We start from the raw sequence: 22,249 nt of genomic DNA, 5'->3' as shown, positions 1-22,249 counted from the left end.
AAAGATGGCTAAACTCACATTTAACTTTGAAGGCACAAGACGGAAACTCGTGTTTTTATCGTCCATCTTTTGGTTTGTCCATGGATCTTACCTGTTGTTGCTGATGCTGTGGGGTTTGGACTCCAGCCAGGGTGCGTGTAAGCCTGGTTCGTTGTAGCCCAGAGGCTGCGGGCAGCGAAGAGTCAGTGAGGGCAGGTTAGGGTGGCTGTGAGGGGGCCAGAAAGCTGAAGGACTAAGGGGTCCGCACAGAGACGAGGGGCTGTCTGTGGCTGAGGGTCGGGCGTAGCTCAGCACAGACGGGCTGTAAAAGCTCACAGGTCCATTGCCATGGTTGTACTCATGGTTATTGTCCGTGTATGGGGAGGGGATGTAGACGGTGTGGCTGTCCATGCCCCGAGGAGGGCTGTACACGGCAGGCAGGAGCCCCGGGGAGCCGGGCCTCTCGGTGGCTTTGCTGGAGTCCACCTCCTGGAGCTGGAGCAGCGGTAAAGGGTCTGTGTCCAGCCCGGGGGAGGAGGCCATACCAGGAGGAATCTACAAGTCTGTGGGCGGTGAGGGTGAATACGCTGATGCTGCTGGTTTCTCTAGAGCATATTCTGGAGGTGGACACGTCCTGTGGAGAAGAAACACTCTAATGTAATCTATTTCTTAAAACCCAAACCACAAACCAGATTTTATTACCTTTTAAAAAACGAGCAGACAAAACAAGTCACACTCTCTTCCTGGGTCTGCTTTGTTATGACATTACTCAGCTGATTGGTAGGACTTTAGTGGGAGTAACAGGGATCACTGTGGTGCTTTCATTTTCCAAGGACGCTCAAGAATGCACATGAAAAACAAACACAGATAACGGGACGTTTTCTTTTTCCCGGGGAATCAAAGTCAAAGGGCAAAACGAGATCCTGCCGCTGCACGTGCAGACAAAAGCACATCCATCAATGATTGAAAGGAGCTTTAGGAAACACACCTCCACGCAGGGGCCATTCAGGAAGTTCCTGCAAACGCTGAGGAGCTTAACCTGCAATTAACCCAGATAAACCGGAGAGTAACTTATGATGTTTGTTAATGTTTCCAGGCCCTCAGAGACCTGGGTTTGGCCACGGCTGACTGACAAGACCACGAGACTGCTGCCATTGATATTATATTCAGAGTGACTGTGTAACGTCAGTAACAGGGGTTTAAAAACGGACAGATTTCCATCTTGGTGACATTCTTTGAAATCATGTCAGAAAATGGGGCAGTCCGGACAAGAAGCTCCCCCCGTTTGACCAGTTTATAGTTCCCAAAACTCTATTGGAAACAGGAAATATGTCAAATTAGGAAAAATAAACAAAAAGTTGTAACGCTCAGCCCATAACCTCGCATTACATCGAAAAAAAAAAAAAGGACTCGTTGGGCAATGATAGTGTAAGATAACTCTCTGATTTATTTTCACAAACTCTGAAAATAATCCTATAACCCCTCCCGTTTTTTTAAACAATCAAATAGCACGACCACAAATCATTAAAAACCAAAAAATACAAAAACACTTCTCGGCAGCGGGCGTCTCCGTCATAAACAAATAAAAAGAAACACAAAATAACATTCAAAACCTAGACTTCAAGAAACCGAAAATATCCCTAAATAACCCTCTAACGAAAATCAAACTTTCCCCGAAAATTGTCCAACTTAAAAGAGTTTTTTTTTCCTTATTGTTAACCACAAAAAAAGTCCTCCTTTGCCTCCTGCCCCTAAGGTTTGGGCTCTTGAAAACAAAGTCACAAAGTAAAGGAAAAATAGTCCAGAAAAAAGGGATCGATCAAAGTTAAAACACTGGTATACCAGGAAAAAAACTTTGTAAAAACAACAACAACAACAACCTCACCCAGGTCCGGGAGGAATATCCACGGCCACGCGCTCCTTTGTTTTTTCCGTTCTTTGTTTCTGTCCACAGACAGAAGAAACAGCCTTGACGGTCGGCACCGCAGCTTAACGGTTGTCTTTTGCGTGAAATCAACAGCTTTTTTGGTACTGATCATTTACTGTTTTTCTTTCCTTTTTTGTCTTTAACCTCCGTTAGTCCACAGTTCTCTGCACTTTCCTTCGGCACCTCCCGGTCCTCCACACACACACACCTCTTCCCCCACGCCACATCCTCCTTTTTTTCAGCACGGTGACCCTGTCACAAAGTGATTTGGATGAGCTGAAGATAAACTTGAGGTTTGTACATTTCTAGTATCGTACTCACTTCCTTGACAGTCCAGTAATAACACACATGATTGGCTGTTAGTGAGTTGGTGTAAAATCAGCTTAATGAGCCTGAAGTATTCCTATACCACCATTCATACATCAAAGCTATAGATTTATTATAGCAACCGTCCGCCATCAAGGCTACATCTTCAATGCTGTGATGCCTTACTACCTGGATGTAAACAATCCCAGGTACCAGAAGGTGACAGATGGTGTCTGCACAGCAACATTTGGCAGTATCTTGATCTAGAGCAGTAGTTTTCAAAGTGGACGTAAAGTGCCCTAACCCTCAGCTTCTCAAGTTTTTGATTGTACCAAACCGTACCTTGTGAGACAGATGCAACTTTGGCATGATGATGCCATGATCCCTGTTGACCAGGTGGTTTGCATCTATTTTTTAGCTATCTAAAAAACCAAACTGAACTTTGAGGCTCTTCCCCTGTCTAATGACTGGCTACATGTAAGGAGTGTCCCGCCTTGGCTGACAGAGCCCTGAATGCCTCATTTCTTTTGCAACAACCTATTTGTGTGAGTCTTGCTTTCGTTTGTCAATATTTTCCTGTTCTAAACAAATGTAATAATTATTGAAAAGTGAATCAAAGTTTGAAGATACATTCTTTAAGTTTATGTTTCTTTACATCATACGTCCCCGGCCAAGAGAAAACACTGTTTGGGGGCGGCCTTGGCATAGTAAGGTTTGGGGACCCCTGATCTAAAGAACAGAGATTAAATTGTATGTAGGGAGAGTCTGGTTAAACTGGTCTAGAACCACTCAACTATAGACACCAGGAACCAGTACAGACACGAGGACACTGCAAGGAGGACTGGGGGCTGCTGGTGCTAGCTCTGCAAGTGTTAGCCACACTTGGCAAACAAATTTAGCATAACAAACTCTGTGATCCTTTACCAGCCATGTTAACCCACTTAGACCCCAGACACCTGCTAAAACAGGCTCTAAAAACCTCAGCAGAAAATTTACATCCCATCTTACAACCTGAAGTTTTCCAGGAAAAGTTCTCTGAAACCTTTATATGTCAGCCTCTGGAGCTATTAAAAACATGAAATTAAACCATTTGATAGTTTAGACATTGGGCTGTTAATTATTAGAACATCCTTGCTTTGCCTCACGTGTTGTTCAGTAAATAGAATTTTATTTTATTTTAGATTACGTAATATAAATATTTGTATTTATATTAAACTTTATATTTTCTAAGTTTTATTTTGTTTTTTATATTTTATTTTTTATATTTTATTTTTATATTTTATTTTATAGATTTTATTTGATTTTGTTTTTTTATATTTCATTTTTTTATACATTTTATCTTATTTTATGTTATTATTTATATTTTATTTTATTGTATAAATTTTATGTTATTTTACGTTATCTTTATATATATATATATATTTTTAAATTTTATTTCATGTTATTTTTTATATTTTATTCTATTTCATAAATGTTATCTTATCTCATTTTAAATATCTTATGTTAAAAATTTTAATTTGTTTTTATTTATTTTTTATATTTTATTTTATTTTCTATTTATTCATTTATAAATTATTATTTATTAAATAAGAGTTTGCAATAATTAGTTTCTATGATAATAAGAGTTTGCAGTTTATTTATTTATTTATTTTTATATATTTATTTTATTTATTCTTATTTTATTTTATTTTATGTACCTTATTTTATTTTATTTTTTGTACCTTATTTTATTTTATTTTTTATTTGTTTTTATTTATTTATTAATCCAGTTTATTTTTCATGTCTTGAAAATGATGACACCATCTGAATCAACCTAATGCTACATCCAGACTAAATGGGTTAAAGAGCAGCTAAAATGTAAAAATAACCCCTCTCTTCAAGACAGATAAAACCCAGTCAGAAATAAAGACCAACACTAAGTTTAGATGTGAAAATGACTCAAAACGCTGACAAAACACACATTACATAACAAAAAGACAGATGTCAAAAGCAGCCACTGAGTACAGATAACATCCTTTAAAAGACACTTAAGAGGGGTCGCTGCTCCACATCTACTGTTTTTCTAAAGTTACAACAATCGACCACAGAATGGACCAGAGACTGTGCGTCAAAAGTCCCGGGGTCAATCACATCAACTGTCTCATCACGCGTCACACTCATGTCAGGTCATGGTGGCCTTAAGCACAACAATGGGGGCAAATAGAAAAACTGTTAGGCCACTTTTAGGGGAAGTCATCATTAAACTCTTTAAACCTTTTTTAACACTTCTTAACATCAGATAAACCTTATTTACCAAAAACACAAAGTCCCATAAACAGCTAATTAAGACAGAGAGTATCAGCCAGCCGTCCTCTGTTACTCTGAACACTATTTAGCGTGTCAACACCAAAGCTTGTACTGTAAACTCAGGTTATATGAAGCTCTGCTCTCTGCTGCCGATTTGAGAGTTGTGTAGTTTTGAAGAGCAACTGAATGCACCATTAGCAATGTTTCCCCTACCATTACATTAGCGGGATAGGGCAACTCCAATGGCAGCAGCACCACCTGCAAGCTAATTCTAATCTATATAGAGCGCAAGATCCCAGCATGATTAATTGAAGGCTTCATGTCTCATAGATTAGTTCCGTTACAAAATATGATATTTAATAACAAAACCTGTACTCAGTAGAGCTTGTGAATGTAAAATCCTGACCTAAAACGAGCTGTTTGGATTTTGGGGATTTGCCGACATCAGCGATTCCCTTTTTTGACCAATCAGAAGCAAGTCTGACCTGATTGGTCCACCGGAGCACATACCCCCAAACCTCCTCCCAGCCCACTCCACTCCCCGCTGCTGCAGGAGGAGAATGTCAAAGTTGAAGAGCCATCACTGCTCTGTTTTTGGCTGTAAACAGCCACATAGTTCCATGCTCAAGCTTCCCATCTCAGAAGAAGACAGACTAAGTGTCTAGAGTTCATTTATCAGGAAATGTTCCAGCTACACTCAGTAAAACTGAGCATGTGTGTGCTAGTCACTTCACGGCCGACTGCTTTTCCAACTTTGGACAGTCCAACAGAGGGCTAGCCAATAGACTGGTCCTGAATCCAGGCGCATTACCAACCATCCTCCAACAAACCTGGGACCCTGGAAATGTGAGTATTTTAAATGCTGTGTGCTGTGGAGCAGATGGAAGAGCTTTTCCTCAGTGTCCCTCCTGTCTCTGTGTTAGCTTCAGGATGCTAACTTTAGCTGCTGTTTGCCTGTTGTTTTAGCCTGTAATGATACAGTAAACAAGCTTCTCTGTTTCCTAAACATTGTGCACTCGGAGCTCGTGGCGCCGCTCTCAGTGACGTTGGAGAGCGGGGCGGTATCAGCGGTGGCTCATTTACATATGCAGGCCACGCCCACTAAATCAGAGCGTTCTGAACAGAGGGGCTATGAGAGCCTGGAAACAATGCTGCTGTGCTTGATTTATTGGCTTTTTGGACCAAAACATGTTACTACCATTTCATGAAGACATCAATGATCCATATTAAACTGAGGAAAAGGAGCAGGATATGGGACCTATAAAGCTGTTGTGGGGTTTTTAGGGGGGTCCAAAAACCGTGAGGTCAAATTCAGCCCAAAATGAAACAACCCCAAAAACAGTTACATGGTTGAACATTTGAAATCTTGTCACACCAGAAAATAAAGTCAAATTTCCAACATTAGCTTTTTTAAGACATCAAAACAAAGTTTATCAAAGCGACCTTATAGAGACACACTCTGTCCATTAGTTCAAAAAGCATTAATAGTTTCCTTTTTCTTTCTTTAAAAAATGAATTTTTGACTTTGAACGTGCTCCATTACGTCGATTTAACATCAATCGGCCTCGTCTGTGGTAGACTTTGCTGATGCTCATCCCGCTTTGTATAATTACAGCGTGAGTAGAAGTTAGAAATGAACAATGAACTCCAGAGAGGCAGACAAATTGGTGAGACATCAGGGCATTTTCTGGCAGAAAGACCTGAACAGCCAAAGGCAAAGGAGGGGCAAGAGAGCCCCAGTGCATTCTGGTAAATGTAGGTCTTCCTGTGTTTACTCTGAGGGAACACCACAGACTTTCTGTACTACTTCTATTTTTGACTCTAAGAGCCTCAGTCTGCAGGAAATCATCCCTTCAACAACACAACACAACACAAACCTCATCACACTGTCTTCTCACAGTGTTTGTGCTGCTGTTAAAAAAGCTGTTACACTGAGCAGAAATGTTTTTGTATCAGTGGAAAATCAACAAAACTAGATCAAGGTTTTTTATCACAGACAGCACAGGCAGAGCTTTTTATACAGCCGGGCTGTAAATCAGGAAATTAGACCGGTTCAAAGAACACAATGATGCACGCTCACAAATATAAAAGTTATTTCCTTTTGAACATCTTCTCTCAGACTTGCTGAAGTCAATTCAAGACTAAAAACAGCTCGAGAAGTTAAAAAAGAGATGAAACAGATGAAATAACTCACTTTACTCTTCAGACTGTGTGGCCCAGTGGTTGAGCTGTTACCCATCGACTATGTAAATGTCTGTTTTCACAGCATGTCTGAGCTGAAGTTTGAGCTTTGGACGGACTGGTGTTCATGGCAGCTTTCCATGGTAAACCACCAGGCAGTCCACAAAGGGTCAAAGGTGCTTCAGCGCAACTTTTTAATCCACTGATTCATTCATGTCACAGCGGATAGCTCTGGAAACCAACAGGTTGACGAGGCTGAAGCTCTAAGATGTTTTTTTTTATTATTATTTCTAACTTAAATATATAAAAAGAAAGAAAGAAAAACCTCTGATGCTGAAAAAGAAGCCTGAAAGCTCAGAAACCTTGTACATTTATACTGGTGGCACTTTTCACTCTTGGGAATGAAGCAGATGCAAAAGTCCCACAAAACTGCAGTACCTCAAGTGTCCACTTGAGTCTGGCTCCAAAAGTAGCAGACGCCACATGCACACCCATTCAAATAAGTCGATCTTTTCAGAAGAAATAAAAATGATTACAGCCTGGTACAACCAGTAATTTTGGTTTGTATAACTCATTTTTTATCAGCACACACTGGAGCAGGGATAATTTTTAATAACTCAGTTATTGAAGGTATTCAGATCATGAGTTTGACATACTTTGGGTCAGTCAAGAAAGGAAATTGGACATAAGGAGACGTATTTTGTCTTTGCTTCACTAATTTTGCACTCAAGTTTTTGTTTTTGTTGTTAAATGTTTTGTATCAATTGCTTCCAGCACTCCCAGAACCAGTATAACTGTAAACTAGCAGCTTTTTCATGTTATTTTGAGCATCATTGTGTTGAAGAAGTTTTTAAATGCCTTACAACAGGTGTTCCCAACAGGTAGCTCACAGGACCAAGATACATAACTCGCCAAGCAAATGGAAAAGGTAAAGAAATAATAAAAGAAGCTCTGTTCCTAAAAAGGTTGGAGACCCCTGCCTTACAATCACTGTCTGGCAGTTATATCCTGTTACAATCAAGGCCTGGAAAAAAAGCTGAAGAAATTAAGTTTGATGATGTGGGAACATTTACATTTCCGATTTGATTTTTTTAAATTCATTTTTTTCAATTGAATGATTTTTTTGCTTGCATCCATTATCGACAATCCCTCCCAGCCACTGTACGAGACTGTGGGGGACTTCTGTAGCTCCTTCAGCAGCAGACTCAGACTGCCACCCTGCAAGCGAGAGCGCCCCTGCAGGTCATTCCTCCCATATACATTTATTTTTATTTTATTTTTATGAAAGTAGTAATATTTTTTTACTTTTCTATTTTTTTTTTTTATTTCTAATGTATTATTTTGTGCTGTTATTTTTGTGTATTTTTGTTATTATTTTCATTTTATTGTAACATTATCGTATCATTATTATTGTTATTATATTATTATTATTATTATTAATAATAATAATAATAATAATAATAATAATAATAATAATATTATTATTATTATTATTATTATTATCATTATTATTATTGCATTTTTGAACTTTGTCTGTGTGCTGCTGGGACAAGTAAATTTCACCCATGGGGAAACAATAAATAATATTCTATTCTATTCTATTCTATTCTACTTGAATATTTGAAAATTGCAACTGTTTCCTAAGTTATACCAAATGAAATACTGGTGCAGCCCCTGGTTACAAAAATCACACCAAAGACTGTTGACAAAAAAAATATTATGAAAAAATATTTTTAAAAAAACAACAGGACAGTCAAAATTAAAAAAAATAGGAGACACATCAAGGAGCTGTAGGTTTCATTTTTTTAAGATCGCTAATGGCAGAACAAGCTGTTTGGCATTGACAGAGAAGATTTGGCAACCACATATCAAGCTGTACTGCTCATCCCACAGTTGCATGTTTCTTCTTCTATATGGTGCCATTAAAAAGGGAAAGAAACAAACTTTGTCTTAGATCGTTTTCACCTGTGTTCAGTGTTAGCCCTGCTCCCAGTTGAAGAGTCAGAGAAATTGTGTTTCTGCTTAATAACTGTGAAAACTGGGGTTTTGTTTACAGCACATACAGACAAAACTAACCAAATGTTCCTCCAGAGGTCAGAGTCTGATTCTGCTTCTTCATACTCGAACATGTTTTACATCTCATCCAGATCTGTTGTCCTAAACTGGCTCTGTGTTGTGAGCTCTGAATGACAAACGATGGAAAAGAAACACCCTGCAGAGGCCAGTCAAAGAGGAAGTCCATCAGACCCTGCTCCTCCTGCTGGAAAATGCATTTTTCTCCCCATCACAATGGGATCTCTTATCCAGGAAAAAGCTTGTTTCAGAGAGAAATCTGAGCTCAGATCTGCCACCTTCAAAACACAGAGGATACACTTCCACAGGGCACACACTGCTCCAACAAAGCCTGCATCAGACACGAGAATATCTCATGAAACAGGACGCGAGCGTGAATGAAGGTACAACATGTTTCTTCATCGAGCGCGCTTTGCAGGCCAGTGTATCAAAACCTGTTTATTCCACGCGTATAAAGAAGCGTGGAGCCCCCGTCCCCTCGGAGCAAGGCTCCCAGCCAGCAGCACATACCAAAACACAAAGACCCCCAGCAAAACCATTAGCCCGGCTCTATCCCTCCATTCTCTGAGCCCCACAAAGACCACAAGGAGCTGCTGGAGGAGCGGAGCCCGGCTGCATTGAAGAGGGGGACGGATTACATGGGAGCAGGAGGAGCAGGAGGAGCAGGAGGGAGCAGCTTCTGGCTCGCAGGGAGTAGAAAAAAAGAGGCGCTTCAGCAGAACGAACAGGCTGATTAGGACGTGGGGATTTGGAGTTATTTTACCTGTCAGAGCTGCTGCAGCCGCTACCTGCCTGACGTGTCTGTCACTGCCACAGCGGGAGGAGAAGACGGCGTCTGATCATCTAATCTGAGCGTTTCTCTCAGGCCGTGTCCACATGTAGCTGGGTATCTGGAAAGCTATCTATTTTTATACGTTAAGGCCCATCATCCACACCAAACCACATGTTTCTGAAGGCTTCTGCCTAAGTGAAACTAACCCAGGTCATTATTTTGTAAAGATGAATGTCCCAACCAATCACATTCCTGGATTCAGCGTGAATCAGGAAGTCTGTGCAGAAGACGCTGCATTTGATAGCCGCAGGCGCTCGACTCTAGACCAAAAAGTCAGAGTTACTGAGAAGCTGAAGCTTATAGATGACACGTGGAGTAACTGAACTCATATGTTACTGAGTAGCGCCGGAGAAGACAAACCGATGCTTTAAATATAGATTTCAATATAGATTTTTCTGAAAAGCTTCGTTTTCATTAGTTATAAGAGGTTAAAAAGGAGGTTTTACGTCACATTTAATGATGATTGACAGCTGCCGTTATTGTGTATTTTTGGGGGGGATTGTAAAATATGTCGGGGGGGTAGAGTCAAGAAGCGATTAGACTCTCGAAATGAAAAAAATAATTATTATTTTTGTCACCCAGCTCCACTCAGATTCTCCCAGAATCCCTCACAGTCTCTACTGTGCAGACTCTGGTTGCAACTGCTGCCAATGGCTGAGCCTGTGACGGAGGAATTTTGGCTTCGAAAAAGTACAATGATAAATGGCGGAGCCACACTGTCCACTCTATATACAGTCTATGGTCCTGCAGCTTAGTGAGGAGGCACAGCATATACTACATCAATTTATTACTCAGTCTATGGTTACATCTCAGTGCATCAAAGGGCTTTCAAACCGTGCTTCTTTCTATCTATCATCTGCGCTTGTTTCCATCCTGGTAGTAAAGCGATAAAGCAGGAGTTATGAAAGTGTGAGACAGTGAGCCGCCCATCAGGGAACATGAATTCACCAGGGCTGCCCCAGTTTTAATTAAACGAATATTAACAATAATAAACAAATAATTCACTTTGAGGCCTAAATTATTAATCATACAATAATTTCCTCGTCTCTCGCTTACAAGAGGCTGGATAATAATAGTCATACATTTTATTTCAAGGCGCCTTTCACGACACCCAAGGACGCTGCACAAAACATAATTTAAAAACACTTAAACAAAATTTAAAAGAAAAAGTGTAAATATAAAAGTTTAAAAGACATTGATTTAAAAGATAAGATGGAAGACAGACAGATTGACTGAATCTAAAACTGATTAGATGGTTTTAGGGCGTGATTTGAAAATAGTCAATGAGTTAATGTCACGGATGTCCGCTGGGAGGGATTTCCAGAGACGGGGAGCAGAGAAAGGCTCTGGACCCCAGCACCCGGGCGCGTTTACTCGACTAATACTCATGAGAAACAAAATTTTGTTGCATTTTAAAGGGTGTATTGCATTATTATGATATATCATTTAACATTGGTGGTTAATTTGGTCTCAAAAATAATGTCAATAATATTGTTCATTGTCAATAATTCTGGGACAATATATCGTCCCAGGCCTATCCACTCTGAGCTTCAACCATAAAACATTTGAGTTAATTTTGATCATGCAGTCCTATAATACAGTCTCCTACATTTTGTTAAAATGGGTAAAAATCAGATGAATTAAGGTCAATGCCTATTGGTGCATGTATTAAAATGATTATATTATCTTCAAATGTGAAAATAAAATGTCAGCTCTTGAGCCAGTGCAGAAAAATGGCCACGTTGGCAGCAAATTATAAAAGTTCAATCAAAATGTAACAATTAAAACACATTTAAATAAAATAGTAATAATAATCATATAAAGAGCTGTTTTTAGCATCAACAACGTTCCTGTAGAGGTGAACATTAAGGAGAGATTTAAAATTTCCACACACTGGTCTCGGAGCATCCAGTCCAAGAAATGCCCAACTTTAACAGGGTATACGCTAAAATCCTGAGGTTGATTTCAATACCTTTTTAAGACTTTTCAAAAACTTTCAAAAAGTTTAAAGACTTCATTGTGACTTTCAGTTGTTGTTCACAACCCATCTTTATCAGTTGTAGTCTGCATTTTTACAGAATATGTATATTATGTAAACTGAGGGAATAGAGCTTGAAAGAATTAATGGAACCAAAGGCAAGTTTATTGACACTCCCACAACAAGTAACAGCAGCTATTCAAGGCCAACTTGATAAACAAAAAAAACGAGAAATTATTTAATAATTATCAAAATTTTGGACATGTACCTGAGATTGTGTAATTTGCTTTAATGTTGTATTCAATTTCTCTTTTTAAAACTAGTAGTGACGTTAATTTATAGCTTGTGTATATTCTTTTTACAATTTTTATTATTGTATCTTATTGTAACTAGAGCCTTTGTGAATTTATTTTATTATTATTATTTTTATTATTTTTTTATTTATTTTTTGGTATTTTTCTACTGACTCCCAATTAGGGGACAGTTGCAAATAGGAAAAAAATATTTACAGATATTTTTGGAGTTAAAGCATGAATACCTATAAAATTTAATACCTCATAGAACCACAATTAAGACTTTTTAAGACTTTTTAAGGGCCTTAATTTTCCCAAAATTGATTTATCAACTTTTTATGCTTTTTAAAACCCCGTGGACACCCTTTTTAAATATTCATCATCATCACTGGGAGAAAAACAGGAGTCTGGGGGGACACGACACCCCTTATTGATAAAAGAAACCCCCTAAAAGCCTTAACCGCAAAACTATGGAGGTGTCCTGAGAAGTATAGCTTGCCATAATTTGGTTGAGTTGACTCAGAGCACAATTGATGTAGCAGGAGAGCAGCAGAGTAAGGAAAAATACTGTCTCAACCACTTGGTCGCCATACTCCCTGCACTTGCTGCCCTCCCCTGGAACTCTATGGCGCCCCCCCAGGGGAGAAAAACCACTGCATCATAATATTATGTCGCAATCAATTGAACAGAGCAATGGCTCTGACTTAGAAACAAGATTTCAATGAAGCTTTCAGCCGATAGTGAGGGAAGCTGACAATCAGCACAATATTTGACTGATTGTTGATGACTGTCAGTAGATTTCAAGCCCCAAACTTCAACACCAGTCATAAAGCACAGAAAAAGGCAGCAGGTGTTTTTCCTTCTTCATGGATTGAAGCTTTCTGGCTGCACAGAAGTGACACAGAAGAAGAGAGCTGAGATGAAGTGCCGTCTGCACAAAGATCACCAATCTATAGAGGACAAAAGCTCCGTGCAGCGTTTCTTCACACACACACTCACAGACAGCAGCTAAATCCTGCAGGAGGAGACTTCTTTCTGAAATCAACCTTTAAAAAATGAGTATTTAGGAACATTTCTCTGCAACATGGTGAAATTATTAACAGGTGCTGGCGCTCAGAGAGAGACACAGCAGACAGAAAACACACGTTTCTCTCTGGCTGTTTTTTTTAACCTCTGAGGGAGAAGAGGAAAGGACTCTGAAAGTTGTGAAGATGAAGGTGACAAGAGGCTGTAAATGTGACTTGCAACAGGTGTTTCTTTTTATTTAGGACTCAAAATAACTAGAGCACCAATTTTTAATCTCAACTGCAAGTGTAACACCAGGAACAACCAGCACATCACCTCAGCCTGTTGACACTATGGCAAAACGAGTCTACTTCTCAGACTCGTTTCTTTGCCAACAAAGTAACTGAATTGGTAACTAAATTACTCCTTCATAAATGTAACTAGTTACCAGGGAAAGTAATTCTTGCGTTACTTTTCTGAAAAACTTTAATTTTGCCAAAGAAGTCAGTTTTTGAGCAGGCTTTGCATCTATTCTTGCCTTTTCCATCTCTGACATTGAACTGGACGCTGCATGAGATCCTCTCTGACTGAGGTTACACAGACGCTCACAGGTAGCTGTGTGATATTTGTTGATGAAAAGTTGATTTTAGCATCAGCTCTTTGTTAAAAACACGTCAGCATGATTGCTTTCATCGTTACTCATGTGTCAAGGCGCAGTAGAGACTGAGGGATTCTGGGAGAATCTGAGTGGAGCAGGGAGACAAAAATAATAATTATTTCCTTTTGAGAGTCTAATCTCTTCTTGACTCTACCTCCCAACATATTTACAATCCTATAAAAAAAATACACAAGAACGTCAGCTGTTAATCATCGTTAAACATTAGATAAAGCCTCGTTTTTAACCTCTTATAACTAATGAAAACATAACTTTTCAGAAATAGAGAACTTGAATACAAGACAGCCAAATTATATCTTCAAATCACCACAACAATCAGACGTGAGAAACATTTCTACCAGGTGTATTAATTTTTAAAGTTTGACCACAGCCCATCTGGAATGACTGGTGAGATGGATTTTTTGACCTATACTGCAGCCAGCCACCAGGGGGAGCAGTTTTTGTGGAGACCTCACTTCAAGCCGAGCATGATGATGTCCATATTTTTACAGTCTATAGTTTGAACACTGTGTGCTACACATTATCCCTTATGAGGTAAAAATGCTGGTATTGTTTTCTGTTCTTCAGGTTTATTTTGAAGTCGAATTGTTTTGAACTTACAATCACGAAAACGGTAGAAAGGAAGAGTTTACTGTACACTGCAAAAAATTAGATCTAATCAAGTGTTTTTGTCTTGTTATAAGTAAAAATTGTCTTGTTATACGTGATATGAGCCACATTCAGCTGGTCAGTCCAGAAAATGTGTTTTTTTTTCAAGTAACTTAAAGACAAAATGAGGTCTGAATTGCTTGTTACAAGTAAAAAAATCTTCGAATAGAATTTTTTTTTTCTTTTTTTATTTTACTTGTTTCGGCAATTCAGACCTCATTTCTGTCTTAAAATAACTTTAAAAAATACATTTTTCTGGCTCATATCCAGTATAACATAACAATTTTGCTTAAAAAAAGGCAAAAACACTTGATAAGACTTCAGTTTTTTGCAGTGTTGCAAAAGCATGACATAATGCTTTCCAAAATCTTTTTACACTTGCAGTTTTCATCCATTATTGCAAAATATAAACAAAACTAGGGGTTAATGAAATATATAATCATGCCCACAGAAAATTTTTGATTATTTTTTAAAATTTCTACCATGAAACACCGAAAGTGACAAAAACTTTTTTGCGGACTGTTTTTTTTTCTTCTTTTTTTATGTTTTTACTGTTTTTATTGTCTTTATTAATGTCTTTATTGTTTTTTTTCCTTCTGTGCACTTTGAGATTTGGCCACAAATGTAAAGTGCGTTATAAATAAAATCCTTTATTATTATTATCATTATTAAAAAAACAGAATAACTGCAGTACCAGAAGCAGCACATTCATTTAGGCGTGCACAAAGGTGGACTGATCTCCTACCAAACAGCTACTCTGGGGCTTGATTTGCTCATTTTTTTCTGCATTCTGATTGGTTCATCTGTGTATTCCCACAGCAGGGGGTCACCAGTATCCAGGACCACTATCTCGTCACTGGCTGATAAGTTTGGGAACCCCTGCTGTGAACTGATTCAAATTAAAGGACGTTTTCTGTGGATTTCTGCTGCTGAACATGTGACCACAAAGCTCCTGAGGAACCCCGCCCTCCTTCCACCGCCGCCTGGAGACACCCCGTGAGGAACCACACGCACCACGCTGCTCCCTGCTCACTACAGCTGTGTTTTAGTTACGCTCTGTACCCGGGTATCTCTGGTGATGGACAACCTGAGGATGGAGGGGGTGGAGGGTAGGGGGGGGATGTATAAGGAGCTGCTGAGCGGAGTGACCTTGACGAGTTTTCGGCGCCAGTCGGTGGAATTCTTTCTGACGTGGGTGAAACCAGAAAAAGGATGTTCTTAAATTCCAACTTTTTTATTTCTGGTAACTACAGGACTTCCCTCCATCCTCCCCTCCTCCACGTATACACACACACACACACACACACACACACACACACACAGAGCGCTGACTCCCCCACAGCTGAGTTATTCTCGAGTGGAAAAGGAATCTGGTATTTACAATAACGCTACGATTATAATTACACCATGAGCAGTCTCAAGGTCGTGAGGAGGAGGCTGAGCGACGTGCATCCTCACTGGTTTCCACAGTGGAGCCTGAAGAACAGCAACAGATAGAGCCGGGGTTTGTTGGTGTGTAAAAATAATCTGCAAAGGCGTCAGAAAATTAGATTGTAAACCAAACGTCTGTTCTAAATAACAGGTTTGTTCACAAATCTTTGCAGGAAAAGTGTTTTAAAAAAAAGTTTCTGAAGACACATCAGGTCACAAAGAACTGGCTGAAGACGTCTGATGGAAACAGTGTTTTAGATGCATTACAGCTGCAAAACGCGATATCATTAAGAGCACAAACAGTCTGCAGAGCATCTGCACAGAGCCACTGAATCAAGCATGAGAGTCCCCTTTATTAAGTCTGCACCAAGTGACCTTTTATAACTAACTAGATACTACATACGACAGGGACTGGATGTTTATTTGATGTTTATTTCACACAAGTCTGACTTTAAATGAAATTTCCTGCACAAATTTATAATTTACACACACACACTTTTATTTTTCTGGTTATTCCACCCTTTTGAAACTAAAATAAAGCCACGAAACATTGATATTTTGTTTGTTTTCATTCAAAATATTACATTTTGAGAATGAAAAATTTGTGTTCAGCTCAAAACTGCACAAATTTAAACACTTTGTGCCTTATGTAAGCATTTTCATTTTTCATAAGATAATTTTCCAATATAAATTATTGGTTTTCCAAGATGCTGTGAGTTTAAGTTTAAAATAATAAGGTTAGCAGGTTTTTTTGTTTTAGTTTTTTTTTAGTGTTGTTGGTTTTTTTTTTTTTTTTTTTTTTTGGGGGGGGGGGGGGGGGGGGGGTTCCATTTTTTTTGTTTTCAATTCATTTTATTTCATTTTGTATTTCGTTTAATTTTATTTATTATTTATTTACTTAATTATTATTACTATTTTGTTGTTGTTGATGTTTTTTCAGGGGGGGGGTCCGTTTTTTTTTTTTTAATTTATTTTACATTTTTATCATTTCATTTTATTTATTACTTATTTATTTATAATTTTAAATCTTTTTGGGGGGTTGTTTTAAATATGCTCAGAAAAATAGTTTTCATATTGACGTAGTTGAGTAAGTTTTTTTGTTTTTTTCATTTTTGATTTGATTTGTTTTATTATTTTTATTTATATATTTTTATTATTTATTTATTTATTTATTTATTTTATTTTGGGGGGGGGGGGGGGGGGTAGTTTTAAATATGCTCAGAAAAATAGTTTCCACCCACAATGACTTAGTTGAGTCCGTTTTTTGTAAAATTTATTTTATTTAATTTAATTAACTAATTAAATTTTTTTTTTTTTTTTTTTGGGGGGGGGGGTATAAATATGCTCAGGAAAATAATTTCTATATGGACTTAGCTAAATCGTGTTTTTAGTGATATTTTTGGTTTCAAGGTAAATTTGTGGAGGTTAAGGAGTCTTAGTTTGATATTAAATAATATTAACAGTAATTAATTGGGTTTGCTTGCTAACTACGCTGATTAAAATACAGTAAACTTTATTTATACGTGCAGTTTAAAGCCCTTAAGTTGAGATAGTCGCGTTATTTTTTTAACTATCTGGGTTTTAAAAAAAAACTATCGCATTCAAATGTGACAGAAACAAGTAAAAGGTGTCGTAAATTATCTTCCGGACTACAAAATTAGCCAAATTATGAAATGCAGAGCACGGTGTAAAGTTTAGACGAAGCTTCGGGAACCACCTGTTGATTCATTTGAACGGCTGAAACACTCACACCTGTCAAAGTTAGCTCATAAAACACACTCACACACACACACACTCACTTACACACACACCGTCATGTCACCAACCTGTCACTCAGCCCGGAGCCAAAGACCAGCAGCTGCTGTCGGAGTTCAGTCTCTTCTGTCGCTACAAACACTCGGTTCGGACTCAAACAGTGGCGGTAAAAGTGAAACTACCACTTCTCACTTCTCTGCCCGAAAAGCGCCTGAACCTCCGAGTTATTCCTCCACAGACTCCTTCACTCCAGCTCCGTCTTTAATATTTCCCCTCATCTTCTCCCTCTACTACCAAAGTGACAGATTTAAGGTTTGGCAGGTTTGGTGACGTCACGTATGGCCACGCCCACTTTAGAACAGACGAAAGGCGGGAGGAGGAGGAGGGTCACAGAAATCATTTATTAATGTTTCAGTCAGAACAGGATTCTGAGCACATTTTTCATTTAATTATATGATTTTAACATGAAAATGTGATTGTAAAAACGTCTTATTGTGAAATCCTGTGTTTGTGTGCCTTCCCTGCACCCTCACCACTCAGAGTTAATGATTAAACACAATAAAACACAACAGGAGAGGCCAAATCGACCTGCGAGCACAACCCGTGTCCAGCGAGAGGAATTATGTTCGTATAAAAGTGTCGTAAAATTACAGAAAAGAAACCAAACTGACGTGACAGTTAAATTAAACTCTCTCTGTGTGTTTATCCTCCTGCTGCGGCTCAGGCTGGATATGATTCACTTCATTCACCTTTCTGCTCCTATGAATCAGTTTGGCTCAACGTCTGAGTCACTGTAATAAATTCTGATGAAGAACGTTCACCATGAAGAGACGCTGGTGTTAGGATAAAAACAATAAAACAGCCTATCTGCATCTCTTTTCATTGTTGTTTCCTTAATGGCCAGGGCCGGATTAGCTCTCCAGGCGACCAGGGGCAAAATTCAGTTCGGGCCCCTTTCAACCTCGTCACCCCCCCACTGTAAATACTTCTGTAAATGTAGCTCTCTTTGAAATAAAAACAGGAAAAGACATTTTCACCAACCCGTATGTTCACATTACATATTTTGTATCACATTTGTATTTTTTGTGTGTCATATCAAGTTGTTTCCAGTATTTTTATCTTAATGCTTTCTTCTTGTCATCTGTATAGCATAGCTTAATTATAACATTTTGCATAGTTTAGCTCAGTACATTACCTCATCACTTGTATATAATGCTAAATTGTATTAAACTGACATATTACCTAAAAAATAATAATAAGAAATAAAATAATAATAATAATAGTAATAAAAATAATAATAAATAATAAAAAATGATAAACATTTATTCTGACACAACAGAACAGTAACAAAACAAAATTTCTCCAAAACATTATGTGTGGAAATCTGCTCTGAGGACAATGAAGTGCAAAAAATTATCACTTCAAGGTAAAATTAAAACAAAATCTTTTTTGAGGAAGAGTTGAAGACAACAGTAAAAAAAAAAATAACAAAAAAATTAAGTTTTCTCATTATTGCGCTTTTTAAAAAAAATAATAATTAAGTATTAAGAATTTTTACACTAAAACAAATGTTATAAAATATATTTATTATGATATACAGTATACCCATTTCAATTTCAGGAAGTTTTTTTTAAAATTTTCTGTCCTTTCTTCAATTTATTTGTTTAGTTTTTTACTTTTATGTTATCAGTATGTACATCTTTTTTACATGTATGGTTGTGTAAATATTTCTTGGAGCTCAATTGTTCTGTTCATAATCTTTCCGGTAACACCTATCTTATTGTTTATTTATGTATCCTTATTTTCATTTTGTTTGCACTACGTTTGCTTGTTTCCCTGGCGCCGCTGAGCCACGTGAGGGTTCAACATCAACATCATCTTTTATAAAACCGCAGAAGTCAGTACATGCAGGAGAATAAACTTAAACTAGAATATCGATCTTTTTACACTGGTATCATTTGATATCAATACCAAACCTGCCCACCTCACTTTAAAGTCCTTATATTTCTTTATTTAACAGTAATACGTCATCTTTTATTTTGCTTTATGAATCAGTCATGTTGTAATGTTAGCATTATAGCTGTAGTTATCGTAGATGAAGCTAAAAAAGAGAAGCATTTATCTACTTTCACGACTTTTCTGCGTCTGATAAGATAACTGACCTCTTTCAACTTTCGTTGTGTTGTAGCTTTTGCATTTGTGTTTTTGCTCTTGCATTCGTGTCGTAGCTACTGCAAATCATCTGACACCTACTGGCCACCGTACTCATATCTTTTGAACCCCTGAGTTAAAAAAAAAAGCTCACCACTTGTACAGTGTGTGCTGATAGAGGAATTAACAAAATTAACAGTGCATTTTATTGCATTGTGTCATATCATATCATGCTGTACCATAAGTATCGTATAGAGGGATTATCAGTCTACGTTGTCGTAAAGACATGCACGCATCTTGACGGCAGACGCAGGGTTTAGCTCCAGTCATTCAGACAAGTTAGCGTTTTTTAAACACTAAATTCAACCTGTTATCAGCATAAAATGTATAGTTGTTCAGTGGTCAGTTTTTAGAAACGATACTCAACAACATAAGCAACCTCCTTCGAGTTTTGACCGTCACAGAGCAACCGGTGTTTTGGAGTTAATAGTGACCATGCTAACTGGTGACTCTCAGCCAACAGCATCACTGACTAACGGCTGAGAGTCACCAGAGAACACCAGCAACGTCTGCATTCTGGTTCTCAACATTCTGGTTCTTTCTCGGGTCTCTGACTCAGCAGTCTGTGTGCTTTTTTCGATCTGGAAAGGTTTCTGATTTATTGACACATCCTGGTCTGTCACAGTCTGGTAAGTGTCCACGGATAATGCAGTCATGAGCATCTAGTGACAGTTGTGTGTTTAAATTGCTCTCTGGGTCTGTCTACCTAAAATCTGTCCACTTGCTGATCTCTTTTGTCCACTCACTGCTGTTTCACAAACCTGGGAGCTATTTATTAAGTTTAAAAATGTGTCTACACCAAGTTGCGCGCGCATCCGCTGTTCTTGATAAACAAATACTCCCATTGTGTCATGGCTTGTCATATCATATCGTACGGTGGCTGGAAGGAGTCAGACAGAGGTCAGTTACCCCAACCGACAGAGAAAAGTTGAGAAAGTAAGTGAAAGGTTGTTTTCTTTTTCAGCTTCAGCTGTGATAAATAAAGCTTCTTAGTGGTCTCACCTTGTGATATCCTTCATAGCATGGTAATACGTCCTCTTTTATTCAACTTTATGAAATAGTCATAATGTTAGCATTAAAGTTACATTTATCATAGATGAAGCTAAAAATGAAAACACTCATTTACTTACTTTCACATATTCTATCGTATCATGTGGTATTCAATAGTATTCACATTGTATTGTTTTTTATGTTGTATTCTTTTTTATAAAATAATTTATTCTGTTCAAAAATATAAAAATAAATTGTATTGTGTCATTTAGTGTCATATAATGTCATATATTGTCACAGAAAGATCTGACATCAAACTGTGAGATGTCAATAACCGTGTTGCTGCTGTGTACGCGTGGAAAAGTTGACGTCATATTAGAAAAATTACTTAAAGTATGAGTTTGATGAGCTAATTCAAGCTAATTATAGGTGAAGAGTGGAGCATTGTTTTGAAAATCAAATGCTTAATTTACCCACTCAGTGGAATCAAAGCTCCATAATTATTTCATTTGATGCTATTTGTCTTTTTGTTCATTTTAAAGCAGAAGAAAGGTGATCGAATTAAAGGATTCTGTGTCTGAGAACAGGATTCAAAGCTCACACGCGTCTCTTTCTGATTTGAGTCCCACCTTTGGTTTTATATCCTCTAACCTCCTCTCAGCAATGTAAGGTCATATTGATTTATTTCATCCGTCTCTCACATTGACCTGGTCTCTGTATTTAGATTTCTGGGACATTTTCAAATCTCTGCGTAATCTGCAGAGGGGACGGTCCATGGGTAACTCACAGCTGAAATGAGCTCAGCGCAGAGCAAAGGCTGAGCGACACTTTCTGAGTTTCTCAGTCTCTAAAGAGGCTGAAAGGTGAAGTCAGAGGACAAGGTTTAGACAAGAGATAAAAGCTTTGTTTTAACAAAGAAAGAATGTGACTTTAGGAGATACACCGCTACAGATATCCTGAAACATGACTGACTATCACTGAGCCCAACAGCTCTGAGGTGACCTTCCATGGTTATCTTTAAAAGTGTCACGGAGCCAAAACATGTGTTTTTATTCTTGGTTAGAGATACAAGGTAAGACTGATTGGTATAGAGTGTAATTCTGATGCTGAACACTAGGTGGAGTATTGGATTTGATTGACAGATACAGTAAAACATCATTTAACAGAATCAGAATCAGAAAAGCCCGTATTCGCCAAGTTTCTTCAAGAAAACAGGGAATTTGGCTCCGGTTTGAACTACACTCTCTGTAAATTACTGTAAATAAACACTAAATATTACAAAATAAAAATCAAATTCTCAAGCAGTAAAACAAAAATTAAAATAAAATAAAAATAATAATAATTATTAATAATAAAATTATTATTATTAATAATAGTAATAATAAATAATAATAATAATATTAAATTTCAAATTAACTTTAATGAAAACCAATGTGACCCCAGGCTGTAAAATATGGATGTGATCACTGTTATGATTTTTGAGTGTCATGTTGGTAGACCTGAATGTATTAAAAAAATTTAAAGGTAATAAAATAATAATTAAATGAAAAAACAACAACAATAATAATAATAATACAATATCATAATAATCTTAATTGTAATAATAATAATAATAATAATAATAATAATAATAATTATTATTATTATTATTATTATTATTATTATTATTATTATTATT

General features: G+C 37.6%; 1 protein-coding gene across 2 annotated transcripts in view; it reads right to left on the bottom strand.

Moving 5' to 3' along the window:
* esr2b (estrogen receptor 2b) overlaps positions 1-17,650 on the bottom strand; it is a 36,505-nt gene extending 18,855 nt beyond the window's left edge. For both annotated transcript variants that reach the window (XM_074691430.1, XM_074691431.1), the window contains exons 1-2: positions 17,442-17,650; positions 92-613 (exon numbers count right to left, since the gene is read on the bottom strand). In XM_074691430.1, the coding sequence (XP_074547531.1) occupies positions 92-522 (431 nt within the window). In that variant the 5' untranslated portion in view covers positions 523-613; positions 17,442-17,650. The remainder of the gene's footprint in view (positions 1-91; positions 614-17,441) is intronic.
* Positions 17,651-22,249: the final 4,599 nt, after the last annotated feature.

This window comes from Halichoeres trimaculatus, unplaced genomic scaffold (assembly GCF_033239565.1).
Source record: "Halichoeres trimaculatus isolate MK-OKI-2021-1 unplaced genomic scaffold, fHalTri1.1 fHalTri1_scaffold_17, whole genome shotgun sequence".
NCBI classification, from domain to species: Eukaryota; Metazoa; Chordata; class Actinopteri; order Labriformes; family Labridae; genus Halichoeres; species Halichoeres trimaculatus.
Note: the sequence above shows the minus strand (reverse complement) of the source record. Positions and strands in the feature narration are given on the sequence as shown.